General features: G+C 39.0%; 5 protein-coding genes and 1 pseudogene across 10 annotated transcripts; 4 read left to right on the forward strand and 2 right to left on the reverse strand.

The window, feature by feature from the left end:
• Positions 1–153: 153 nt before the first annotated feature.
• LOC111459741 lies at positions 154–3,506 on the forward strand. The gene is made up of 8 exons (XM_023102770.1): positions 154–368; positions 448–577; positions 662–1,340; positions 1,940–1,999; positions 2,250–2,298; positions 2,377–2,656; positions 2,951–3,080; positions 3,291–3,506. The coding sequence occupies exons 1-8, from the start codon at positions 236–238 to the stop codon at positions 3,366–3,368; spliced, it is 1,539 nt and encodes a 512-aa protein (XP_022958538.1). The 5' UTR covers positions 154–235; the 3' UTR covers positions 3,369–3,506.
• A 1,140-nt stretch (positions 3,507–4,646) lies between these two features.
• LOC111459772 (mitogen-activated protein kinase 4-like) lies at positions 4,647–8,533 on the forward strand. The gene is made up of 6 exons (XM_023102824.1): positions 4,647–5,105; positions 5,682–5,811; positions 6,755–6,892; positions 7,378–7,710; positions 7,784–7,967; positions 8,043–8,533. The coding sequence occupies exons 1-6, from the start codon at positions 4,939–4,941 to the stop codon at positions 8,234–8,236; spliced, it is 1,146 nt and encodes a 381-aa protein (XP_022958592.1). The 5' UTR covers positions 4,647–4,938; the 3' UTR covers positions 8,237–8,533.
• Positions 8,534–9,705: 1,172 nt separating this feature from the next.
• On the forward strand, positions 9,706–12,218 carry LOC111459770. Its single transcript, XM_023102816.1, has 3 exons — positions 9,706–10,812; positions 11,364–11,906; positions 11,988–12,218. Exons 1-3 carry the CDS (start codon positions 9,931–9,933, stop codon positions 12,090–12,092), a joined length of 1,530 nt encoding a protein of 509 aa, XP_022958584.1. The 5' UTR covers positions 9,706–9,930; the 3' UTR covers positions 12,093–12,218.
• A 376-nt stretch (positions 12,219–12,594) lies between these two features.
• On the reverse strand, positions 12,595–16,035 carry LOC111459769 (homeobox protein BEL1 homolog). 2 transcript variants are annotated; one of them, XM_023102815.1, is made up of 6 exons: positions 15,853–16,035; positions 15,239–15,493; positions 14,396–15,155; positions 13,942–14,324; positions 13,735–13,795; positions 12,595–13,447 (listed from the first exon to the last, which is right to left on the reverse strand). In XM_023102815.1, exons 3-6 carry the CDS (start codon positions 15,086–15,088, stop codon positions 12,875–12,877), a joined length of 1,710 nt encoding a protein of 569 aa, XP_022958583.1. In that variant the 5' UTR covers positions 15,089–15,155; positions 15,239–15,493; positions 15,853–16,035; the 3' UTR covers positions 12,595–12,874. The 2 variants fall into 2 exon arrangements, with proteins under 2 accessions (XP_022958583.1, XP_022958582.1); XM_023102814.1 differs by having other exon boundaries at positions 15,619–16,035.
• A 2,883-nt stretch (positions 16,036–18,918) lies between these two features.
• LOC111459774 lies at positions 18,919–20,287 on the forward strand (annotated as a pseudogene).
• On the reverse strand, positions 20,018–23,743 carry LOC111459767 (BTB/POZ domain-containing protein At1g63850-like). Of its 5 annotated transcripts, XR_002713334.1 has the most exons (4): positions 22,302–23,743; positions 21,218–22,167; positions 20,599–20,675; positions 20,018–20,118 (listed from the first exon to the last, which is right to left on the reverse strand). XR_002713334.1 is itself a non-coding variant. In XM_023102810.1 (3 exons), exons 1-2 carry the CDS (start codon positions 23,394–23,396, stop codon positions 21,229–21,231), a joined length of 2,034 nt encoding a protein of 677 aa, XP_022958578.1. In that variant the 5' UTR covers positions 23,397–23,743; the 3' UTR covers positions 20,307–20,675; positions 21,218–21,228. The 5 variants fall into 5 exon arrangements, 4 of the variants coding, with proteins under 4 accessions (XP_022958578.1, XP_022958579.1, XP_022958580.1 ...); XM_023102810.1 differs by lacking the exon at positions 20,018–20,118 and having other exon boundaries at positions 20,307–20,675; XM_023102811.1 differs by lacking the exon at positions 20,018–20,118 and having other exon boundaries at positions 20,307–20,678.
• Positions 23,744–24,099: the final 356 nt, after the last annotated feature.

Here is a 24,099-nt window from a genome sequence, read left to right on the forward strand (position 1 = left end):
AAAAAAAAAAAAAAAAAAAAAAAAAAAGCAAGTCGATTGCTGGAATGTCGTTTTAGGGTTAGATGGGAAGAAGAAGGGCCCCACTTCCCAAGTCTTCTTTGTCGGCCGCCTCATCTCCATAAGAGCCCTCACACAACACAACACACTGTGATAAAAGATAGATAATTGAGTGCCACCCATTAACCATACCCTTCAAAACCCTTGTTTTTCTCTCTCATAGCTTAAGTTTCAAGAAATGGGTCACCATTCTTGCTGCAACCAGCAGAAGGTCAAGCGAGGACTCTGGTCGCCGGAGGAGGACGAGAAGCTCATTCGCTACATCACCACTCATGGCTATGGCTGCTGGAGCGAAGTTCCAGAGAAAGCAGGTAGAACAGAACCAAGGACGTGTTATAACATGTAATTCAATAATTCTCTGACTCCATCTTATCCATGCTTACTTACTAGGGTTACAAAGATGTGGGAAGAGTTGTCGTTTAAGATGGATAAATTATTTGAGACCCGACATTAGAAGAGGTAGATTTACACCCGAGGAGGAGAAGTTGATCATTAGCCTTCATGGGGTTGTTGGAAACAGGTTTGCTAATTTAATGATTTGGCTACGTTGATTAACTGTAATTCTCGAGTCTTGATTCGGAGATTACTATATTTTGTATTATAGGTGGGCTCATATAGCAAGTCATCTGCCTGGAAGAACAGATAACGAGATAAAAAACTACTGGAACTCGTGGATTAAGAAGAAGATTCGAAGACCTAACTCTATAGCTTCTGCTACCACGAGCATGACCACGACCACCGTCCCCACCACCAACACGGAACACATTCAACTAAGTTCGAATCCCCACCAACTCAATTTCCTCACACAAGACCTAACAACCAAGCAACTCTCCCTCCATCAAGAAACCCTCTTCCCCACTCTTTCTTGTCCACTCTTCACATTCAACACATCCTCTCAAGAGCTATTCCATGACACATTGAGTCTCAACCCTGATACTACTACTACTACTTGGCACTTGAACCACCAATACCATCACCATCACCACCACCACCAGTTTCTGTCGGCGGTGCTCGACCCTCAAATCGAATTGGGGGCTACTACAACAGGCGCGACAAGCGTTGTGAACACCACGAATAGCTATTTGCCACCATTGATAGAGAACATTGAAAGCTTGGTGGGCATGGATGATGAAGGGGAGATGGCATTAGAGTGCTTGCAAAGGCAGGATGTAAACGATTGGGTGGTCGAGTCGAGCCAGCCACAAAACTCGAACTTTCTCTTCTGGGAAAACGTTGAAGGATCTCTTGGTGGGGAAGAAGTTATAGCACCAACTTCAAATTCCGCCATTTGAGGAGGAACAGAAGGAGCTAATACATTATCTATCACCTTCTAATTTCCTTTCATTTCCATAAGATTATATATATATATATATATATATATATATATATATATATATATATATTGGGATAGTGGGCTTGTTTTATTTTATTTTTTTTGCTTGATTGTTTGTTGTGTAAATAATAACATATAAGAAGGGGTGAAAATGTTTGTTCATTTGGGGTTTGGAAAAATATAGAGAGAAAGAGAGAAAAAAAAAACGCTGAAATATATTATTATGTATCAATTTAATTGTTTGATCGTAAGATTATTGAATATTTTCTCGTTCGTTCATGATATATTTTAATTTAATAATGCGAGACTGTGACAGTTAATTTAGTTTAGGTATGAGTTATAAACTATTTTTGGTTCAATAAATTTATGAAATTTACTAAAGCTTATATGGTAGTGTAAAATAAATAAATAAAAGATAATGAAAAAAGTAAAATAAATATTAAGAAGCCCATTGGCTGAAAAGCCCATTATTTTTGTATCTCTTTGATGGTTTATAACTCCAAGTATATGAGATTTAGGGCTTTACGCTGTGAAGGAAGATAGTGAAAGGGTTTCTTTGTAGCTGCCGATTCTTCCGCCCGCGCCGTCGCCGATCACTTCGTCAAAATGGTATGTGTTTTTTCGTCTCTGTGTATGGTCCATGCCCGAATTTATGTGTTTGTTAATCCAGAAACTAACGGAAGATGTTCGGGAAATTAAAGGGAACTATAGTTAGTTGTTACTCCCGTCGATTGGATTTGGATGCCATTAGTTTTTGCGACTTGAACTGTGGAGTGTTTTTTATTTTGTTATTCATAATGTTAATTGACCCTTGATGGGGAGTGCATCTGTTGAAACAATCCGAATGTTGCCTTTTTAGATTATTCCAGAGAAGAACCGCAGAGAGATCTCCAAGTACCTCTTTCAAGGTAGTGAATCATATTCAATTGTGCGTTCGGTTAGGGTTTTTGTACTTCGTTGGGTAATTTATTGTTGTTTCGTATCAGAGGGAGTTTGTTATGCCAAGAAGGACTTTAATCTGGCCAAGCACCCAGAAATCGATGTGCCTAATTTGCAAGTGATTAAGCTGATGCAGAGTTTCAAGTCTAAGGAGTATGTTCGTGAGACATTTGCTTGGATGCATTACTATTGGTATCTCACGAACGATGGCATTGAGTTTTTGAGGACTTACCTGAATCTCCCTTCAGAAATTGTCCCGGCTACCTTGAAGAAACAAGCCAAGCCAGCTGGTCGACCATTTGGTGGCCCATCTGGAGACCGCCCACGGTTGGTCTTCTTCCCTTTTTGTGATGATTTTTCTACCTTTGGCTTCTTTGTTTTTGCTCAACTTTGTACTGGGTTTTAGCTTGTTGAGTTTACTCTTGGTATTACTACTTCTCTGTTGCATAATTGTCGATTCTAAATAGGCTTCTCCTGCATCGATTAGATTGAATTTGGAACTTAGTTAATCTCTCACATTGATATGACTTTGCTACTGATTGTGTACTACAATTGATATCGGAATTATTTCGTATTTTGATTATTCTCTTATCCTCATCCCATGGTGTTGTTGTTGATTAGTCCGTCAAGATTTGACGGAGAAAGAAGATTTGGTGGCGATCGGGATGGCTACCGTGGTGGTCCTCGTGGGTCTGGTGGTGATTTTGGTGACAAGGGTGGAGCTCCTGCTGATTACAGACCTTCATTCGGGGTAAGCAGTTTTGCCACTCTTAATATTTCCCAACTCTTCATACTCATACTCAAAATAGTTCATTTGCAATTTGTATGAGATCGGTGAGATCCCAAACTAGAAATTGTTTGATCTTGATGTTAATATAAAATTGAATTTTAGTTTCCGCTTCCTCTTCCAGTTGAAGTAGTAAAGTTAATAGTCACCACATTGGTGGATTTATCATTGTAGGGACCTGGTGGAAGGTCTGGCTTTGGGCGTGGAGCTGGTGGCTATGGAGGAGCACCGGCACCCTCAAATCTTGAATGAGAGAACATCAATAGGTTTATGGGGAGTGTTTTTGTTGTTAGTTTTAGTTTCTAAACAAAATGAACTGCAGATCTTGAATCAAACTCATGAGATTATATCAGTTTTGCTTGCCTATAATTAATTGTCGGATTTTTTTCATTGCTGAAGTTTGTTTGAACTCCCTTGCTGATCCCCAAAATTCAATTCTCACTATTTTTAGATCATAAATTTATGAACTTATTCCAGAAGTTGTTGCATTTTGGATTAGCTGGGCCATTTAACCAAACAAGGTTTGACTGTCGAACAGTCGACCAAGTAGCCAGGGAGTGGAAGAAGAGAAGGGAAGGTTCTTACTCCGCCAGCAGACCTCCCGTGAAACAGCACCACCATATCCCTAAAAAGATGGAAAAGTACTTCACTGGTGAACTTTCCCAATCAGCTTCTTCTTTCTCTGAAATTATTAATTTAGCTTGTGTTTGGAGTGGAGCGTTGGATCGAGTCCACAGTTACGGTCTCGTTCGTCACAGTCACGAGCTCGTTCCTCACAATTAAGAGTTAAACAACTGTATTTTTTCTGAATTAACTAACTCTCGAGACTAACATACAAGTTAAATAGCTAAATCTTTGCAGAAATCTTATCCATCGTAAATTATGGTGGCACGTCTGCAATTTCCCAAAAAGATAAATCATTTTTATGGGCCCTTGGTATTTATAAACCTCAACAATCTCAAGGGTAGTTGAGAAAGATTGCTTCATTTTGTAAGATTTGTACCCATTTATTAGTTCTTTTATTATTAATTTCGTGTTATTGTGCTTACACCTACTTATAAATTAAATAAATAAAGTTCATTTTCTATTTTGAATGGTCTTCTCCGGATACGGATTTAAAATCATGATATGATGCAATCTCATATAGAAAAACAATCATAATCTCATTGACTTTTCCATATCCGATAATAATAAATGGTTGAGAAAAAAAGATTGGTTTAGAAAAATAAATAATGGTTAGCATTAGAAATAATATATATATAGTGATGTATTTCACAGGTCTTGAATTCAAATATACAATTTATGGAAGCAATTAATGAATTCAATATGTTTATTGTTCACCAACAAGCAACCATTTCCCTATGCAAGGAGGACAATTTTTAAGGATGTTCGAAGAAAAAAAGAAAAAAAAAGGTTGGGAACATGGAAGTGCAAATTATCTAAAAGTATGGCTGAGCTGACCCAACCAACAGCCACTGTGAAAGGGGGAAAAAAATTGCATTAATGGCGGATTTAATTAGATGTTATTGGAGTGGAGGAGGCGTTTGTTTGGGTGGAGGGGAAAAAGTCAGCTTTGATTCACGGATTTTCAAACCATTTTCAGATCAAAAGAAGCAATCGACATTGGCAATCAATCACTCGCCCCTCTTCACATTTTTCAGACCTTACTTTTTAAAAAAGCCCCAATCTACCTTTTCCAGTAACCCCATTTTGTCATCTCCCTTCCGATGCTTCCCAAAATATAGCATTCATTTACAAAAACAAACCTCCCCAGTTGCTGCTTCCTTCGAAACCGCTTCTGGGTCTTCTTCCAATTCCAGAAATGGCTACTAAAGACTCGAGTTCTGCGAGTGAGGGCAAGATTAAAGGGGTTCTCACCCATGGCGGCCGATATGTGCAGTATAACGTCTACGGTAACTTGTTTGAGGTTTCGGCTAAGTATGTTCCTCCTTTGCGACCCATTGGTAGAGGCGCTTATGGTCTTGTTTGGTAAGATCTTTATGCCTGATCATGGGGTTTTCTCTGTTTTTGATGATTTTTTGATCTTTAAATTGCCCTTCTCCTCTTCTTTTACCTGTTTTCTGAAAAGCATGTGGAAGTTTCAGCGGTCCTCCTCCTGATCTGCTTTGCAGTTTCATGATAATATGCTTGTTTGAATTAGGAATTTGTCTGTAGGGGGTTTTCAGAGATTGAATCACCCAGTGTTGTATGGAGTAAAATGATTTGTAGTGGCTCATTTTGATGCAGTTTGTAATGATTTGAGCATGGTTGGCTAGGTTGAAAACTAGTGATTTCATCAAACTTGAGTTCAATTAAGGCTAACCCTTTGCCCCCAAGATGGCCCCATTGGCTAAGGCCCTGTGGTCTCTGAGTAATACCTATCCAGAGGTTGAGTGTTTGAGTCTTGGAATGAGCTTAATGAGGAAAACCCTTGGTGCCTCCAGAGCTTGTTGTTTTGTCTCAATCACTTACTGCTATTTGTAAATGTTTGGCCATTCACTTGAAGTTCTAAGTATTCTTCAGTAGTATTGCAGTGAGTTCCATACATAGTTTCTTTCTCTGCAGTGCTGCTGTAAATTCTGAGACACATGAGGAGGTTGCTATCAAGAAAATTGGAAATGCATTTGATAACATAATCGATGCTAAGAGGACATTGAGAGAAATTAAGCTTCTTTGCCACATGGAACATGAAAATGTATGGTTTGTTTCTAATAACTTATAATCTTCATTCTTTATTTTAAATTCCGTGCTTTCTTATTGTAACAATCTAAGCCCACCACATGTAGATATTGTTCTCTTAGGGCTTTCACCTTCGGATTTCCCCTCAAGGTTTTTAAAACCTATATTCTAGAGAAAGTTTTCCACACCCTTATAAATAATGTTTCGTTTCCCTCTCCAACCGAGATCTCACAATCCACCCCCCATCAAGACCAGCGTCTTCGCTAGCACACCCCCAGTGTCCACCCTCCTTCGGTTGGAGAGGGGTACGAAACATTCCTTATAAGGGTGTAGAAACCTCTCCCTAGTAGACGCATTTCAAAACTTTGAGGGGAAGCCCAAAAGGGAAAACCCAAAGAAAACAATATCTGCTAGGGGTGGCTTGGGCCGGTTACAAATGATATTAAAAGTCAGTCATTGGACAGTGTGCTAGCGAGGACGTTGGGCCCCCAAGTGGGGTGGATTGTGAGATCTCACATCGGTTGGAGAGGGGAACGAAACATTCCTTATAAGGGTGTAGAAATCTCTCCCTATCAAACGCGTTTTAAAACCTTGAGGGGAAGCCCAGAAAGGAAAACCCAAAAAGAACAATATCTGCTAGCGGTGGGCTTCGGCTATTACAAATGGTATTAGAGCTAGTCACCGGGCAGTGTGCAAACGAGGTCGTTGGGCACCCAAGGGGTGTGGATTGTGAGATCCCACAACGGTAGGAGAGGAGAATGAAACATTCTTTACAAGAGTGTAGAAACCTCTCCCGAACAAACGTGTTTTAAAACCTTGTGGGGAAGCTCGGAAGGGAAAGCCCGAAAAATACAATAACGGCTAGCGGTGAGCTTGGACTGTTAAGAGAGAGAGAGAGAGACGAGTATTGGTTTATCTGTTTCATCCTCTATAACTGCGCAATTTCTAACTCTTCACAGATTATCGCCATCAGAGACATCATTCGACCCCCAAAAAGAGAGGTCTTTAATGATGTGTACATTGTTTACGAGTTGATGGATACCGATCTTCATCAAATAATTCGCTCTGACCAATCGCTGACAGATGACCATTGCCAGGTTTGATGCTGCAATTTTGTTTCATTTCCTGTTCTATTCCCACAGATCATTTTTACAAAAGAGTAGTTCAACACACTCATAGTTGTTCTATACTTCTTGGGGTCTAAACATTTAAACTTCAATCATTCTTCCCTTGATTTTAGTGGGTTCGAGCCATACTCACTGAGAAAAGAAGTAAAAAAATGTAAAGTTCGAAGCTTGTTATCATAGTTGACTCAAGAAAAGTTTTCCCCTGATGAACTGGTGATTATACTTTCAATATGAAACTGCTTGACCATTCTGTAATTGATGTCAATGAATGAATTTCTGTTGGGGTTTCATTCAGTGTGAGGTTTTCATGATTGATTCACGTCGGGTTTTGTTCATTAGTATATGTTACTAAATCGATCCATTTTCTCAAGCTAGCTCGGACACTGATTACCTACATATAATTTAATATTCTACGAGTTATCTTGTCACTATACTGACATGTTACGCGTTAGCAGTACTTTATGTATCAGTTATTGCGCGGGCTGAAATATGTACATTCAGCCAAGGTCCTGCACCGTGATCTGAAGCCAAGCAACCTGCTACTGAATGCAAACTGCGACCTTAAAATTGGAGACTTTGGGTTGGCAAGGACAACGTCTGAAACTGACTTCATGACTGAATATGTGGTCACTCGCTGGTACCGAGCGCCAGAATTGTTGCTCAATTGTTCGGAGTACACTGCCGCCATTGATGTCTGGTCTGTTGGATGCATACTTGGTGAGATCATGACCCGAGAGCCTCTCTTCCCTGGAAAAGATTATGTTCATCAACTAAGACTTATAACTGAGGTACAACTTTCAAATCTGCATTCAATTTGTCTGTTCCATGGCCTTAATAACATACATTGTTTCTATGTAATAGCTACTTGGATCACCAGATGATGCCAGTCTAGGATTTCTTCGAAGCGACAACGCTCGAAGATATGTCAAGCAGCTTCCTGAATACAAGAAACAACAATTCTCAACTAGATTTCCCAACATGTCTCCAGCTGCATTGGATCTTCTAGAAAAGATGCTCGTGTTTGATCCAAACAAACGCATCACAGGTGAGTAAAAACCGTTCATATTTTAACCGAAAAACGATGTTTTGATCGGTTGGTATCTGATGTTCCATTTTGTAGTTGAGGAGGCACTCTGTCATCCATACTTGCAATCTCTTCACGACATCAACGACGAGCCAGTGTGTGGCAGACCTTTCAATTTTGATTTCGAGCAACCATCGTGCACTGAAGAGCATATCAAAGAACTGATCTGGAAAGAATGTGTCCGGTTCAATCCTGATGAATCAGCGAGGAGGACGACCCTTTGCGTTTAAGGCGACGTAGATGGTGGAAATTGAAGGAACACGTTGTTTTATTGTTCCTGAATAGGAAGGATTTAATGTGATGATGAAGTAGATAAGAACAGGTGTAAAACTTGTATGCTTTTTACCCATATAAATTGGAGTCCTGTATTGTACAAGGAGTTGATTGATGCTGATTCCTGTGAGTGATGGAATTTAACTAAGAAGAACACACCAAAAAAAGATGCAAAATGGGGCTCTGTATTAAGTTCTTTTCTGATTCGAAGCTCGTCGACGTTCATGGCGACTGAGATCTCAGCCGTTGCAACCACAGCGTTGTACCTGTTTAATTTCATGGAAACTATTGAGGATTGGGTTTATAAGTACGTAATACATAGCCATACGGGCTTATACTCAAAGTCAAGTATGAACTCATGTCATTGTCTTTACAACGTGTTGCTGCTATCCATCATGTACTTCTTACATGTCGTCTATATTAATGACCTTTTAAATCATAAATATTCTCTAAGACGAAGGGCATCTCGTGACACATTGGCAATCCCACATCCCAATGCAGGCACCTAGGTGGTTCCCTTAATTTATGGTCAATTTTGATACAATCAAATTGAAGATTTCAATTTATAATACTTTATGTTACCTAAATTTAATTAAGATATGTATTAATATTTAATTCAAAAGTAACGTTTAATTAATGTATTTGAGTGAATTAACGTGGGACGTGGAGTAACATAAGTGGCAAACATCGTACTTTGTCGCTACGGGAATCTCCAGATATAAATTTCCATTTTTAAAAAAAAATTAATTTACTCTCAAACCAAATAAATTGAATTGTGATAAAAGAAAAAGTGGTTTAAATTTGATAAATTAATTAATTGATGAGAAATGATTAGCATACATCAAAAAACTTTTTTATTAATTAATTAAACTCCAAACTTCTATTTATTAAAATAATAATTCATAGCTACTGGAAGCATAATCATTAATTCCATGCCATGAGAGACTCTTGCGTGAAGCTTAAATCATCCATCCATTAATGAAGTTATTTATTTTTTCATATTATTTTTTAAGAAACATTTCAATTAATTTGGTCCATAATTAGGGTTGCAATTAAATGATATGAATTTAAACCCAAACTATGAGAAGCAATTTAGATGTCTTCATTAATAAAAAGCAATTTAATTTTCTTTATGCAATGTATTCTGTAGAAATTTTTTTTTTTAAGATTCAGGAATAATATTTTATTTTTGCTTTAAAATTTTAATTAGATTAAATACATTCATTTTAATTACAATTAAATTCTCAACAAATCCATTCTAATTAAATATTCTTTAAAAAGTTCTAAAAAATTAAAAGGCGATTTTTTAAAAGAAAGAGCCCAATGGAGGGAGTTGAACCAACCGGGTCCAACCAAAATAAACCCACAAAATTATCGTCTACGACGCGCGCAGCATAGATCCCCATCGTCTCTCTCATCTCAGCCGTCAAAACCCTAAAAGGGAAAAAGTTTTGTGAATGAATATGATCTTCCTGATCGCTTCGCCTCCTCCCTCTGTCACTCCCACTCTCTCCTTCCAGTCCTCCTGCCCACAACGATCGCTTCGTTTCGAATCCGCATTGTTGAACGCGTCCGATTTCGAAGGATTCCTTCTTCAATTTCTTCTTCTTCTTCTTCTTCCTCAGATTTTTAGTCTCGGAGGAATTGGAGAATGAAAGATTCAGAGAAAGTGTTTTGGGATCAGATGAAAAATCCGACTGGAAATCCACACATTGCCGCCATCAATTCTCCCTCCAAAATCTCCTCTAAGCTTCTTCTCTGTCTCATCTTCTTCGTCTCTTTCACTTACCTCATTTACTCTCTCAAACTCCTTTCCTCTTCCCGCCCCTGCCCCGACCTACACCCATTTTCCTCTCATCGAATCTCCAATCTCTCCGCTCTCGCTGGAATCTCTCTTCCTCTTTCCCTTCATCTTCCTCCGCCCCTCAGTAATCAGACGGAGCTCCGGCATGTAGTGTTCGGAATTGCCGCATCAGCTAAGCTCTGGGAGCAGCGGAAGGATTACATCAAGCTCTGGTTCAAACCGGAGGAAATGAGGGGGACGGTCTGGTTGGACCGTAAGGTGAAAACCGACAACGATTCCGACGATCTTCCGCCCATTAGGATCTCCGGCGATACGTCGAAGTTCGCATACAAGAACCGGCAGGGGCACCGGTCGGCGATTCGAATCTCGCGAATCGTGTCGGAGACGTTTCGTTTGGGGTTGAAGGATGTGAGGTGGTTTGTGATGGGCGATGACGACACCGTTTTCGTGACGGAGAATTTGATTAGGGTTTTGAGAAAGTACGACCATAACCAGTTGTATTACATTGGGAGCTTATCAGAGAGCCATTTGCAGAACATTTATTTCTCGTATTCCATGGCGTACGGCGGCGGCGGGTTTGCCATTAGCTACCCGTTAGCAAAAGCTTTGGTCAGAATGCAGGATCGCTGTATTCAGAGATATCCCGGATTGTACGGTTCCGATGACCGGATGCAGGCCTGCATGGCGGAGCTAGGTGTTCCCCTCACCAAACACCTGGGTTTCCACCAGGTACGTCTAGTTAAAAATTGTGTATATTATTCTGCATCGTGTTCTGACTTGTCGGTGGCGATTTGAAGTGGGTTTTGCTTTTGGGTTTCATTTTCTTCACCTGCAAATCTGCCGACTGCTTGGGGTGGCTTTTGAGGGTAAATTATTGCTTTGGATGGGCCGAGTTATGGCCGAGTGGTCAGTGAGTCACTGCCGAGTTGCTTATTCTTTTAGGGGTTTGATATAATTCTGACATCGTGCATCTTTTAATATGCTGGACAAGTTCGAGGCATTGGGAGTTGGGGAAATTTTGAATAATTTAAATATATTTATCTGAAAACTATATATTATAATTTGAACTCAAGATTTGGGTCTAAATCTAGGATGAACAATAAGTGAGAATGAGTGTTATATAAGCATTAAAAAGAAAACTCAGAAGTCCACTGAAGATCTGCCATTTTTTTTTTGTCTATACTTAGGCTCCTTGCTGAGGAATGGGACCCATTTTTTACTTTCCTCTGTGTTTGATTATTGGCAATGTTACTGAATGAATCTATTGTTTCATCAATTAGTACGATGTGTATGGCAATCTATTCGGCCTGCTTGCAGCTCACCCGATCATGCCCTTCGTATCAATTCACCACCTCGACGTAGTTGAACCAATCTTCCCCAATGTCACCCGCCTCCAGGCCCTCCAACGTCTCAAAATTCCAATGCAGGTCGACTCTGCAGGTCTAATGCAGCAATCCATCTGCTACCACAAGTCCAACACCTGGACCATCTCCATCTCGTGGGGCTTTGCCATCCAGATCTTCCGTGGCATCCTATCGCCCCGTGAAGTCGAAATGCCAGCTAGAACATTCCTTAATTGGTACCGCCGGGCTGATTACACAGCTTACGCATTCAACACCCGACCAGTCAGCCGAAACCCCTGCCAGAAGGCATTTGTGTTTTACTTGTCTGATGCCCAATTGAACTCGACGACAGGGCAGACGATCAGCAAGTACGCTCGACACCGGGTGCCTCAGCCAACGTGCAAGTGGAAGAGTCCAAGCCCAGCCAGCATTGACACGGTCAAGGTGATCAAGAAACAAGACCCCAACTTGTGGGACAGAGTAAGTAGTTGGATTCATTTTGATAGTAAAACTGAAATAATTTTGATTGATCTTGATTGTGTGCTTTTGTGTAATAATCAGTCTCCAAGGAGAAACTGTTGCAGAGTGATGAGATCAAGGGAGAAGAAGACGATGATGGTGGAAGTTGGGATATGCAGAGAAGGTGAAATCATTGAAGTAAAATAATTATCTTTTTTTGTCATAAATTATTTAGATATCCCCTAAGGATTTGAATGTAGAAATTAAGGTTGTATCCGATTACTTTATATAAATATATGTAGAATATGATCTAAGATAACTTCTAACAGAATTTAGTATAAGTGGAAGACGTGCAACTGACTTAAGCTATATAAATATGGATTGTCAGATGTTCAAAATATTTTTATTCATGGATTCTTGGAGATGTTTTTTTTTTTAAGGAATACATAAACAAGGTTGTTTTTGCTATTTGGACTGTGATTATAAGTCAATTTAGTTTGCTCGAACATTCGTACTCATTGGGCTCAATGGTCCACTCCAACACCGTTCATAAAGTCGCATCTTCCTTGAATGGTGCGTCTCGATCCATTCCCAAAACCCAACTCTAATGTATATGTTGGAATGCAAAATTGGTTGCCTTTGTTGACAAATCTTGATAACTCCAACTCCTTCAATACCCTTTTGAATATCCAACTCAACTTTCATCCACAAAGGCCTCAATCTCAATTTGTAGCCATATAATATTCAATATTCAATACACAAATTAACTTCATAATATCTATAAATTAAAATCACAACCATCCATTCCATTAGTATATTTCTAGTTCCATATCATCATCGTCGTCAACCAGCCCTCCCCAAGTTTACAAAAAGCTTTACGTATATTATATATTTGGAGTATTTGAAGCTATTGGGTTATCTATACCTAAAAAATCTCGTATTTTCCAATGACCCTTTTCAATTTTGTGGCTGCCTTTTCAGGTGTGTCATTATTCGGCCAAGTCGTGAAGCAATTGAGCACCCATCAAGTTTCTGTAAGGAAGATTCTGAGTTTCTCCGTCTAAAAGTGAATATTGAATGGGTTCACACTCTTCCATTTCATCTCTTCTGAAGAAAACCGAGGTTTGTGTTGCATGTTGTTGTAACCCTAATGTCAACGACACACCACCTCTGCCACCGCTACTGGAGTGGTGGTTGTTGTACGATGAGAAGTCAAGCTCCACTGTGCCAAATGCATCCGCGCCAACTCGCCCAAAACTCTGGTTTTCCATTGCTTTCGTGCTTCTTGAACCATTCTTTTCTGAGTTGTTAGAGATGATTGAAGACATACATTCCGACTCAATTCTCAAGAGTTGGTCTGGCGTCGGCTTTTGATCCACCAACCGTGTCGGGATCGACCGATGACCATCGATTTCGTCGTCGAAATCCGCCACCCCATCGGAAGAATGCCCATTAAAATTGTTGTTGATTTCTTCTCCTTGCTCCTTGGTTTCTTCTAAATACATCTCTTCCACCATTGGCTTCCACAACCTCACCCTCGCATTAATGAACCAATTCGACACCTAACCAAAACAACAAAACTTACAACATAACAACATAACAACAAACACAAACAGCCCTACAATCAAACATCTTTAAACTCATCAAAAAAAAAAAAAAAAAAAAAAGGATCCAATTATTACCCATTTCATGAAAATCCATCAATCATTAACAAGAACAAAGTGGGGTTTGGTTATATTATAATAAAACAATGGATTTTGTAAGAAGATATGAACTTCAATAAAATAAGAAGGTGGTTGAACGGAATATGATGAAGTAGGGTTTTTTGTAATGTGTTTTTTGGACTTGCCTGGCTTCTTGAGAGACCAGTTTGGCGAGCTAAAATATGTTTATCCACATCGCTAGGGTACCTGCAAATGATTCAACAAAAAAAATAAGAACCCCACAAGAATTGACAGAGAAAAATGAATTAAATGATTGAAAGCAACAAGAACAACAAATGGGTTTCGAGTTATGTGTGTAATTTGGCAGAAAAATGAATGATTTGAGGGTTTACGGGTGAAGAAAGTGTTCGAAAAGCCAAGCGCGAAGAACAGAAACAGAACGCTCAGGGAGGCCACGTTGAGGGCGCCATGGATGGCTCTCCATCATGCTTATTTGATGGAAAGCTCTTTGTTGCCTTAAAGCTTGATCGATGACTTTAAGCCTTGGCGTTTCTCCTCTTGTGGTGCCTGGAGTAATTGGATCCTTTTCTTCTATTGCCTTTTTTGTGGCCTGAATTTGTCCCACAATCCCATCTTTTAGGCACCTAAAATGCCTCGACATCGCCTTCGAAGCCAACGCTGAGTATACCCTCGCCGCCCCACTCCCTGCCACAGCCTCGAATGATGCTACCACCGCCTTCATTTGCTCGCAGTAATGCCTATACCTTCTTTCAACCTACAAAGATCAAATTTTTTTAGCGATTACTCTGAATCACTCCAATTCCTTAAAGGGTTATGTTCTTTTACCTCTTCAAGCATGGAAAAAAGCTTGGTTTTTCTCCTTTGCAAGTCCATGAAATCAAGTGATTGGAGAGAAATCTTGGTAGAAGAAGACCCATCTTCCATTTCCCATTGTTTTGGCTTATTCCCTTTGTGTTTTGGTGAGGAAGAGAAATCAAGGCCTTGTTTGTTGTTGTTGTTGTTAATGGTGATTCCAAGGCTACAAAACTCATAAAGAAGGTCCTGAGCTGGGGCCAGAAACCTGGAGTTTCGAAGCTGAAAAATGGGGAGAGATGATGATTGGTGTTGATTTTGTTGGGGTCTGAGTTCAAAAGATTGTAAGCCAATAGAAGAAGGATTAGAGGAACTAAGAGACAAAGAAAGGCCTTGGCTTGGCCTCTCATTGGGTTCACATGGAAACACACATCTCAAAGCAGAATCATCATCGACTAAATGGAATCTGTTATTGCTGTCTTGCGCTGCTGTCCCCCACGGCCCAACCACCATCATGTTCTGATGAAACTCATCGCCGCCGGTTGACTCGTTAGTCCCCAAATTGAACATCTCCGCCGGATCACCGCCGGATCCAAACCCAGTTTGGATCTGGCTCGTGAATTGGGTTTGGATGTTCAAGTTAGAATTCGAATTGTAGTAAAATCCTCCTCCTCCAACTACCATCTCGTTCGATTTCTCTTCTCCTTCACAAAGCTCTCGAGCCATCAACAACCACAAAATTACAGACTTTAATTCGGAATCCCTTTGTCCGACAGCTTGTTCTTGTTTCAACCTGCAAAAGAAAATATTAAAAACATCCATTTGGGTATAGTAAAGTTTGAATTTTGATTGATTATAGAGTAAAAAGAGACAAACCCAGATGAGATAAGAGAAGGAGGAGCGCGGCGACGGCGACGGCGGAGGAATCTGTTAATGGGTGTTTCTTAGAAGAAATGATGGGTTAAGTATGGAAAAGAGACAGAGAAAGAGGTGATGATGAGGTGGTGGTGGTGGGAGCAATGAATAATCATAATCTCTCTTTTCTGCTCTGAAAGTGTTTCTTCTTTTGCTCTGTGCTTCCCTTCTCTGTTTAATGGGTCAATGGGATAAATCCGTCCAAAAATAGGCGTCCTACCAATAAATAAATAATGGGAACTCAATTATTTTGGTAACAAAAAAAGATTATATATATACTTTTTATGAATAAAATAAAACAAAAAAGAAATGATTAGAAGAAAAAACACAGAGGGAAGTACCACAAGTGTTGAGAAGCAAAGCAACAGAGAGTGTAATGATCATAAAAGTGTACCCAAAGAACAGAATCAACGCAGCCGCCAACATGACTTGTTCTAAACTTTTTTATTTTTTAATTTTTTTGTTTGTTCAATCCAAGAACTGAAAAGGAAATTAAAAAAAAAGTGGGAGTTGTGGGCAGGCTTTTTCAGATGGGTTGCAGTGGAAGAGAAAGAAAGATGCAGAGTTTTGTGGACCTGTTACTTGCTTCACCTTCTTCTTCTTCTTCTACCTGTTCTTCCTGTTCTTGTTCTTTTTTGGGAATGGGAGAGAGAGAGAGGGCGGAGAGATGGGAGAGATTGACAGAGAGATAGAGAAATGTTCCCAAAAACAGGGACTGTGAAGGCGGAGAGGAGTGGAGAGATGAGGTGGTCCAATGTTTTGGCCATCTAATTCTCATTAATTGCTCTATTAAACCCTTCCACCAAATATATCCTAACCCTACGCGCTCTCCTTATCACCCTTCTTCACTACCCATTTCATTCAAATTTTACAAAAAAAAAAAAAAAAAAAAACCCTAGATTTTGTTCCGGCGTTCCGTTCATGGGTTTGAAACATCTTAGCTTGTGTAGCTCGTGTTTCGATTGTATACGTAAAATTATGTTTGTTAAAAAATTGGTAAAACAATGTTCCATTGGTTTGAAATAATTTTAAAAAACAGTGACAACATGTGAGTATAGACAAAATATACTAAAATATTGATAGTATTATTCGACATTGAATATTTTATTTGCTGTTTATTACACCAATTTATGAGCGCAATAAATTGGTGTAGAACAAATGTCTACTGTATCATTATCGAACTATATTATAAATGGTCTCAATGTCACGACATTATGCCTAGCTCTATACATTTAAATATAATAAGAGACTTAAAATAAAACAAATATTTATCACGTAAAAAGTTGAAAGGAAGGTGGTGTACACGCGCGGAGATGGGAGAGTGGAATAGAGAATAAATATTCGCGTGTATAAAAGCAGGTGGTCCTATAAACCAAGCTTTCTCCCTCTTCGCTCTTCCTTTCCCCAAAAGCCCATTACGTCATCACTTCTCTACTAACCTACGCCCCCCTTCCGTCCTGCGTACGTTAGAAACAACCCCAATTTTTTAAGAAAAAATAAATTTAATCTAACCGTCTCTTCTTCTCTGCATTTCCCTTACGTAACTTTCATTTAGATTTTATGGGTCCAAAAAAAAAAAAAATGGTAAAAGAATATTATAAAATAAAATGAATTAAAATTTAGTTTCCAATAATTAGTTAATTTTCTATATAAATATATAAATTTGATTATATATAAATTTATGGGACCATAGACATACCATTAATTCAATATTGACTCCCGCTTCTTACCAATTCCTACAAGGTACGAGATTGATGTAATGTTATTACTCACTGAGCCTTACATTTTTGTTTTATATTTAAAGATATTTAGTAATCGATTCTTTACCTTTAATTAAAACAAAAACATTAATGAAACTTCTAAACTATATAATTAATCTATGTTTAAGTATAAGTAGACAAAACTATAGCTTAAAATATATATATATATAATGTAGTGAATGAGGGAGGAGAGGGTAGAATCCTGTACAGCCAGAAACAAAAGAAAAAAGTGAACAGCTTTTTGCAGAAATCCAATATTTATTATTTTCTATTTTTAAAAACAAAAAAAAAATAAAAAAATAAAACTGTTGGATTATTATTTTTGGAATTTCCATGGACCATTCTACTTGACCCTACTACCATCCAACCCCTGCCAGCTTTACCCATAGTCCACCATTTCCATGGACCATTTTTTTTTTTTTTTCTGACCAGGAGGTTCAGTTTTGGACCATTCCATTTCCTCCCATTAATTCAAATCTTCAGAAATTATTCCATTTAATAAATATCTTAGATTAAAATACTTAATACTATATTTATATTTAAATAAATTAACCATTATATCATTTAATTGTTTAATTAATGTCTTATTCAATGCTCTTACGTTAACAACAAAAGAGTCGAGTCATTATATATAATCATCGCCATTAAGCTATATTAATCACTAACCTAATCATTGTTTTTTGCTAAGTCACTTAAATGTCTTAATCCGTTTATTTTAATATTACTTTAGAATTAATTAATTACTAATACCAACATTTTATTTTTTAATTATTTATATTTTTTAATTAGAAGAACTATATGATTAGGCGTAAATGCTAAATTGTGTAAATATATATATAATTAAATGGAAAAATGAAGATAACATATAATTTGATGGTTTAAGGTTATGATGATAGAGGGATTAATTGAGGTTTGAATCTTATTCTCATTTTGCCACGTCATTGCATTTTGTAATGTGGGCCACTCATACCATGACACGCGTTCTTTTTATTTGCCACTTCTGCTGAAGTGGCCCCCACGTCATCCTCTAAAATCAACGCCCTCAACTCGCCGGAAGACTCCCGTTTCTGTGTTTCCACTTTTTTAGATATGATCCAACGTTTCCCATTATTTATTTTTATTTTCCATCCAAATAAAAAATGAAAATTAGTTTTAAAATAAATTTAGAGGCTATTAAATGATAGAATTTAAATGCAAATAAAAATATAATCATAAAATAAAAAGGAAAAAAAGGAGATTTATTTCTTAATAATAAAAGGCGATAATTTTGAGTTATGGAATAAATATTAGAATACTCAATTATATTTATATAAATGAGAAATATTAGTAAGAAAAATAATAAAATAAAGAAAAGAAAAAAGAAGCACCTTAGCCTCCCCGTAAGGTGACTCACCGACACTACAAAAGTCAAAGCAAACGACAAAAAACCAACAAAAACAAAACATTTCCTTTGAGAAAAGCAATGCTTTCTAATGTGCTACATGGATTTAATTATTCTTTACACAATTATGACAAGAATCATAAATTAAATTAAAAATATATTTCTCAAAATTGTACTTGTTTACTCGCGATTTTCTTTATTATATAGTCTCCTCTGAATAATTTAATAAAAACTAAAAAAAATAAAAAAATATTTTTTCCCGTATTAATATTCCAATCAAACTATAGGTATATATTTGAGATGGATTATATTTTCAAACAATTAAAATCAGTTTTGTCGTTAAGCCAATTAAATTTAATTAACTTATGTTGGTTTTGGTTCGGCCACGTGGTCTAATCCATTAAGGTATCTGTCCTCGTTTCATCCACTTATGAATTTAGGGTAAGAAGATATTTTAACCAGAGAAAGATATTTTTTAATTATCAAAAAGAAAAGGAAAAAGAAAAAAGAAAAGGAGAGGAAAACAATGGCCACTCTTATCGCGGGACTATCCCCATCTTCCTCCAAATTCCATGTCTTCAACTCCAACATTTCAATCCGCTGTTGCGGCGACCAGAGCGCCGGAGAAACAGACTCTACTAACGCCAACACCAACACCAATGGCTACTCTTTCCCGAACCCTAACGTAATCCGGCCGCCGAGGCCGCGGCGGATAATACTGGTGCGGCACGGGGAGAGCGAGGGGAATGTGGACGAGAGCGCCTACACTAGAATCGCGGATCCTAGAATCAGTCTGACACAGAGGGGAATCAGGGAGGCGGAGGAATGCGGGAGGGATATGAGGAGTATGATCGAGGGGGATGGAGTCGAGGATTGGAGTGTTTACTTCTACGTTTCGCCTTACAAAAGGACTCGCCAGACTCTGCAGCACTTGGCTACCTCCTTTGATCCTCCTCGAATTTCTGGTTTGAGAGAAGAACCCAGATTGCGCGAGCAGGATTTTGGTACCTTCCCTTTTTCTGTTCTTTCTCTTTCAACTTTAATTTCATCACAACTTTGAAACACAAATTCGTGTTTATACTCCGAAATCAAAGGAAACTTTCAAGACAGAGAGCGAATGAGAGTTGAGAAAGCGATGAGAGTGCTATACGGTCGATTTTTCTACCGTTTTCCAAATGGAGAATCGGCTGCGGATGTTTATGACAGAATCACTGGTACAAACCCCTAAACCAAGAATATCTAAGTTCTTCAACAATTTCTTTTTCTGTACTGAAACAAAACAAACAGGTTTCAGAGAGACATTAAAATCAGACATTGATGTGGGAAGGTTTCAGCCGCCAGGGCAGAGAAACCCCAACATGAACTTGGTTCTTGTCTCCCATGGCCTCACTCTCAGAGTCTTTCTCATGAGATGGTACAAATGGACTGTGGATCAATACGAAAGACTCAACAATTTGGGCAATGGTAAAATGATTGTCATGGAGAAAGGCTTTGGCGGAAGGTATGACATACTTTTCATCGACAACAACGATCACAATTACGATTCGAACCCGTTCCTCTTTGTAGGTACACTTTGCTGCAACACCACACAGAGAACGAGCTGAGACAATTTGGGCTCACAGATGAGATGTTGATTGACCAAGAATGGTAAGTAAGCTCTTCTTCTCTTCCATTTGCTCTTGTTTGTGGTCTTTCTTCTGCTTTTTTGAGTTGCAGAGTGTTGCGTTTCAGGCAAAAACATGCACAAATTGGAGAGTTGAACTATGATTGTGCAATGATGAATTCCTTTTTCACACATTTTGATGATGAATGCAATGTTACCTAAGAGTATCTGTTTCTGAATCAGCTTTGTACAGTTAACAATCTATATATATATATATAGCAGAAGTAACACAAACCCACTTTTATCAGTTGGGTTTTCATTTTGTTTATATGAACAAATCTTGTTCTTAGTTTGGGATTCATTCCTCATTGCATAAACAAATCTCTCTCACAAAGCAAGAAAACTTACAAGTAACTATTCGTCCCTACAAAACTAACTCAGCCACAGTTCATTTTGATAGCATCCATTCAGTTTCATTGCCGATATGTTCTTGCAACTTGTCATACAAATGCAATGAAGCAAAGAACAATGACAGGTCAATTGTGATCAAATATTTGCTCATTGGTTCTAAACATACCAGTTTCAGTAGTAACCTCTGTACACCCATCTTGGACATTGCCTGATATCATCGATAGCGTCTGTTTCGATACGTCGCTGCTGCAAAAGTAAGGCTTTCATTGAGATAATGCAGCAACCTAAACAAAACATTTGATCAACAAGGCATTTAGATCCGTGATTATTGCCTAATTAAAGAGATTGTTGATATGGAGTCAACTCAAGGGCTCTAATAAAGTCAAACCAATAATAAAACACATCAATCTTCATACATTGGACCTGATCATTGATAGATAAACAAGAGCTTTTCAACAGTAAATCAATGACTTTTCAGGCATAGCTTCTGAATCTCTGGATACTATTCTAAAACTCACAGATTTCTTATGAACAATGACGCTCCATGGGCTCGATAAAGGGTAAATGAACTCGGAACAATCAGATACAGAGACGAGTTGTATCGATGAAATCAACGTCAAGCTCGAGAAAAAAACGTATAGATACGAGGAATTACAATATGTAGCATATATTATCTTCTTCCAACCTAATATCAGGTACATTCATTCAATCCTCCATAAAATGTTCCTGGTTTAGGAAGGAAGAAGATTTTAGCTAGGCCTCAAGTGATCAGAGAGAGAGCAAACCGATTAGTTGTTCATGAATTCTCTGACGTTGGGGTGGCAATTCGTATCGGTCGAGGGCGCTCCTGTTCACCGTTACGTCTCCAAAATGCCCTTCTCCACCAAACTTCGAACCCGCGTTGTATATTCGGGCAATCTTCACCTGAATTCATGAATCGATTGAACCAAGCTAGTAATATGTCTTGTTGCCAAGCTAAAGGTAGAGTGAGAATTGTATTGCTAAGGCCATCCTCGATCAAGTGGCGATCGAGGCCTCTCGACGCTCTCCTCATCCAACCAAAATCGTCATAGAATGGCACCAACCATGTTTGCAAAAGCTGATATCTCACATCTTTAGGAGCCAGAAGTTGACCTTTGCCAATGCCAACGAATAACCGAGCAGTTACTCGGCTGATTTCGAACCTGTGGACAGCAGGCACCTTAGAGTGTGCAGCTGCCAATTCAGATTGAGAAGCCCAGATTTTCAAAAAATCTTCAGCTATCTGTCTATCGATCAAGATATCTAAAATCCAGTGCAGATTATCAGCCTGCTTGGCAATCTCCCCAACACCCTGAAACTCCCCTACCGCTCTCATAAAGTGATGGCGAAGCAACTGCAGGCAACCATCACAAGCCGAATACAAGGATTCTTTTCTAAGGTCATTCTGCGACGAACTCTCACGAAGCATCTTCGAGACTAATCCTTTCATCTCGCGCCTAGCCTTCTCGTCTTTTCCTTCCAGAACGACATGTAGAAGCTTTAGCAGCACTTCTTCATTGTCATTACCATCTTCAGGTCCATTAGTAACTTCAATTGAGACCCTCTTAAGAACTTCCCCTGCTGCAACACCTTCAAGGTGAAGCTCAGATAAGAGTGATGCCACTTTCTCTTCTTCGTCCTCAGCCCATGGAGCTGCTTCCAAGTACTCCAAACACGACAAGACGCCTGCATCGAACCCGATGGCAGCTGAAACCTAAAATGGCAAAGCGAGGATAGCCAATTATTATACATTGCAAATTGGTTGGGAATCTATCAAATCAGAGATTCAGCAATGATACAACAAATGCACATTGATGTAACTTTCTACAAATTCTGAAAGTCTCATACCTTTAAAACTCCAAGAACTCTGGGAACATCTTCCTTCATCAGCTTCTTCCTCAGATCTCTACAATACATCAGTTTCAAGGTTTCAATATACACTTCAACATCGTCACAGTCAGCAATCTCCACAATGTATGGCGACGGCGACCTCTGTTGTTTCGCCCACCGTTCCGAGAGCTTCAAAGCGAAAAACCGACTATGAGCGACAAGAATTTGCCGGTGAACGTTCATCGAAACACTAATCCCATCTCTAGAGCTCAATGTGAGCTTGATATCACTGCTAGAGGCGTCATTGAACTGATTTCCAGGGCTCCGAGATCCCAAAATTTCAGAAATCCTCTGCATCATCACGGCCTGCTTGTCCTGAATAGGAATTTGGTTCTTATGAACCGAAACGGGTGCACTATGAGAAGGGATCTGAGAAGTTCTAGGGTGAATATCAGGCTCGCTCGCCATCATTTCAAAAAGGGTCGGACTCGATCGGGTTTTATCAGTCGATGGCGGCGGCGACATTGGATTCAATAGCCCAGCGGTGAGAGCAGAGTTGAACTTCGAGAAGCTCGAAGGGAAAGAGTCGTGGTTCGATCCAGAGTGGCCATTAAACCCCGCCGCTACCGCGGCGTTGGCGGAAGAAGACGTAGTGAAGTCCATAACCGGCGAAAAACTACCCGGAGAAAACCGTATGCGAAAAGTAGACGGCGAATCGGACGGAGAGATAACCGAATCCGATGCTCGATTCCCGTTAGTGGGTGTCGGAGAAACAACCCCCCGACGAGATTTCGAGGGGGGAAACGGCGGCGGCGGCGGAGGAGTAGGAAGAACCGAAGGGGTTACAGAGGGTTTTGTAGCGGGACAACACCAGGAATTCTCCGAAGAAACAATCACAGGAGGATGATCAAGCTTTCGATTGGAAAAAACGTGAGACCCAGAAGAGGAATTAGAAGAAGTAGAGGAAAACGAGTCGGATTTAGCCGAAACAGTGATATCCCGGCACTTCCGTCGCTTAAGCTTAGTGGGTTTGTTGTGAGAAGAAGAAGAAGAGAGGGAATTAGTAGAAGTAGCGTTGGTGGTAGTTGTGGTTGTGGATGTGGGCAGAGCCATTGATAAGTACACCCGTTGGTTTATGCAAACGCTAAGAGGAAAATTGTCCTTTAGCTTAGCTCAAAACCATTGGCATCAACGAATTAATAAAGAGCCATTGCAGGTTTTCACGTTAACAAAGAGGGAAAGTGGAAATTAAAACCAAACCCCTCCATTAAAAATGGCGGTGCAAACGAGACAGATAAGAAAAGGACAGAAGAACACAGCGAAGAGAGAGGTGAGAGAGAAAAAGCATTAAATAGAAGTATAAGGGGAAAATCAGGAATTAAAGAAGACGACCGCCATGGCTGAGCGGATTAGTGTTGAAAACTCGATAGTGTTTTTTGAAATAATTGAGAGGGAATGAAATTAAATTTGTTTGATTTCATGGGATTGAAACGTAGAATGAAATTAATTTGGATGGCGGAGTTTGTTCTAAGTTAAGGGAGATTTGAATAATCATAAGAACTTGTCAATCAAGAACCAGAACCAAAACCAACAACAACAATCAAAGATTTTGATGTTTCCTTGGTCATGTCGTGTCGTTTTAATCCAAGGTTGTTGGAATTTGGAATTTGGAATTTGGAAATGGAAACAAAAACACACCAAAATTCTATTGTTCTTATCCTCTTGAATTTCAACAACACCATTTCCTTGATGATAACTTTGGAACACAATTAAAAATTTAAAAACAATTGTTCTGTTTTTTTTTTTTTTTTTTTTA

This window comes from Cucurbita moschata, unplaced genomic scaffold (genome assembly GCF_002738365.1).
Source record: "Cucurbita moschata cultivar Rifu unplaced genomic scaffold, Cmos_1.0 Cmo_Scf00022, whole genome shotgun sequence".
Classification (NCBI taxonomy): domain Eukaryota; kingdom Viridiplantae; phylum Streptophyta; class Magnoliopsida; order Cucurbitales; family Cucurbitaceae; genus Cucurbita; species Cucurbita moschata.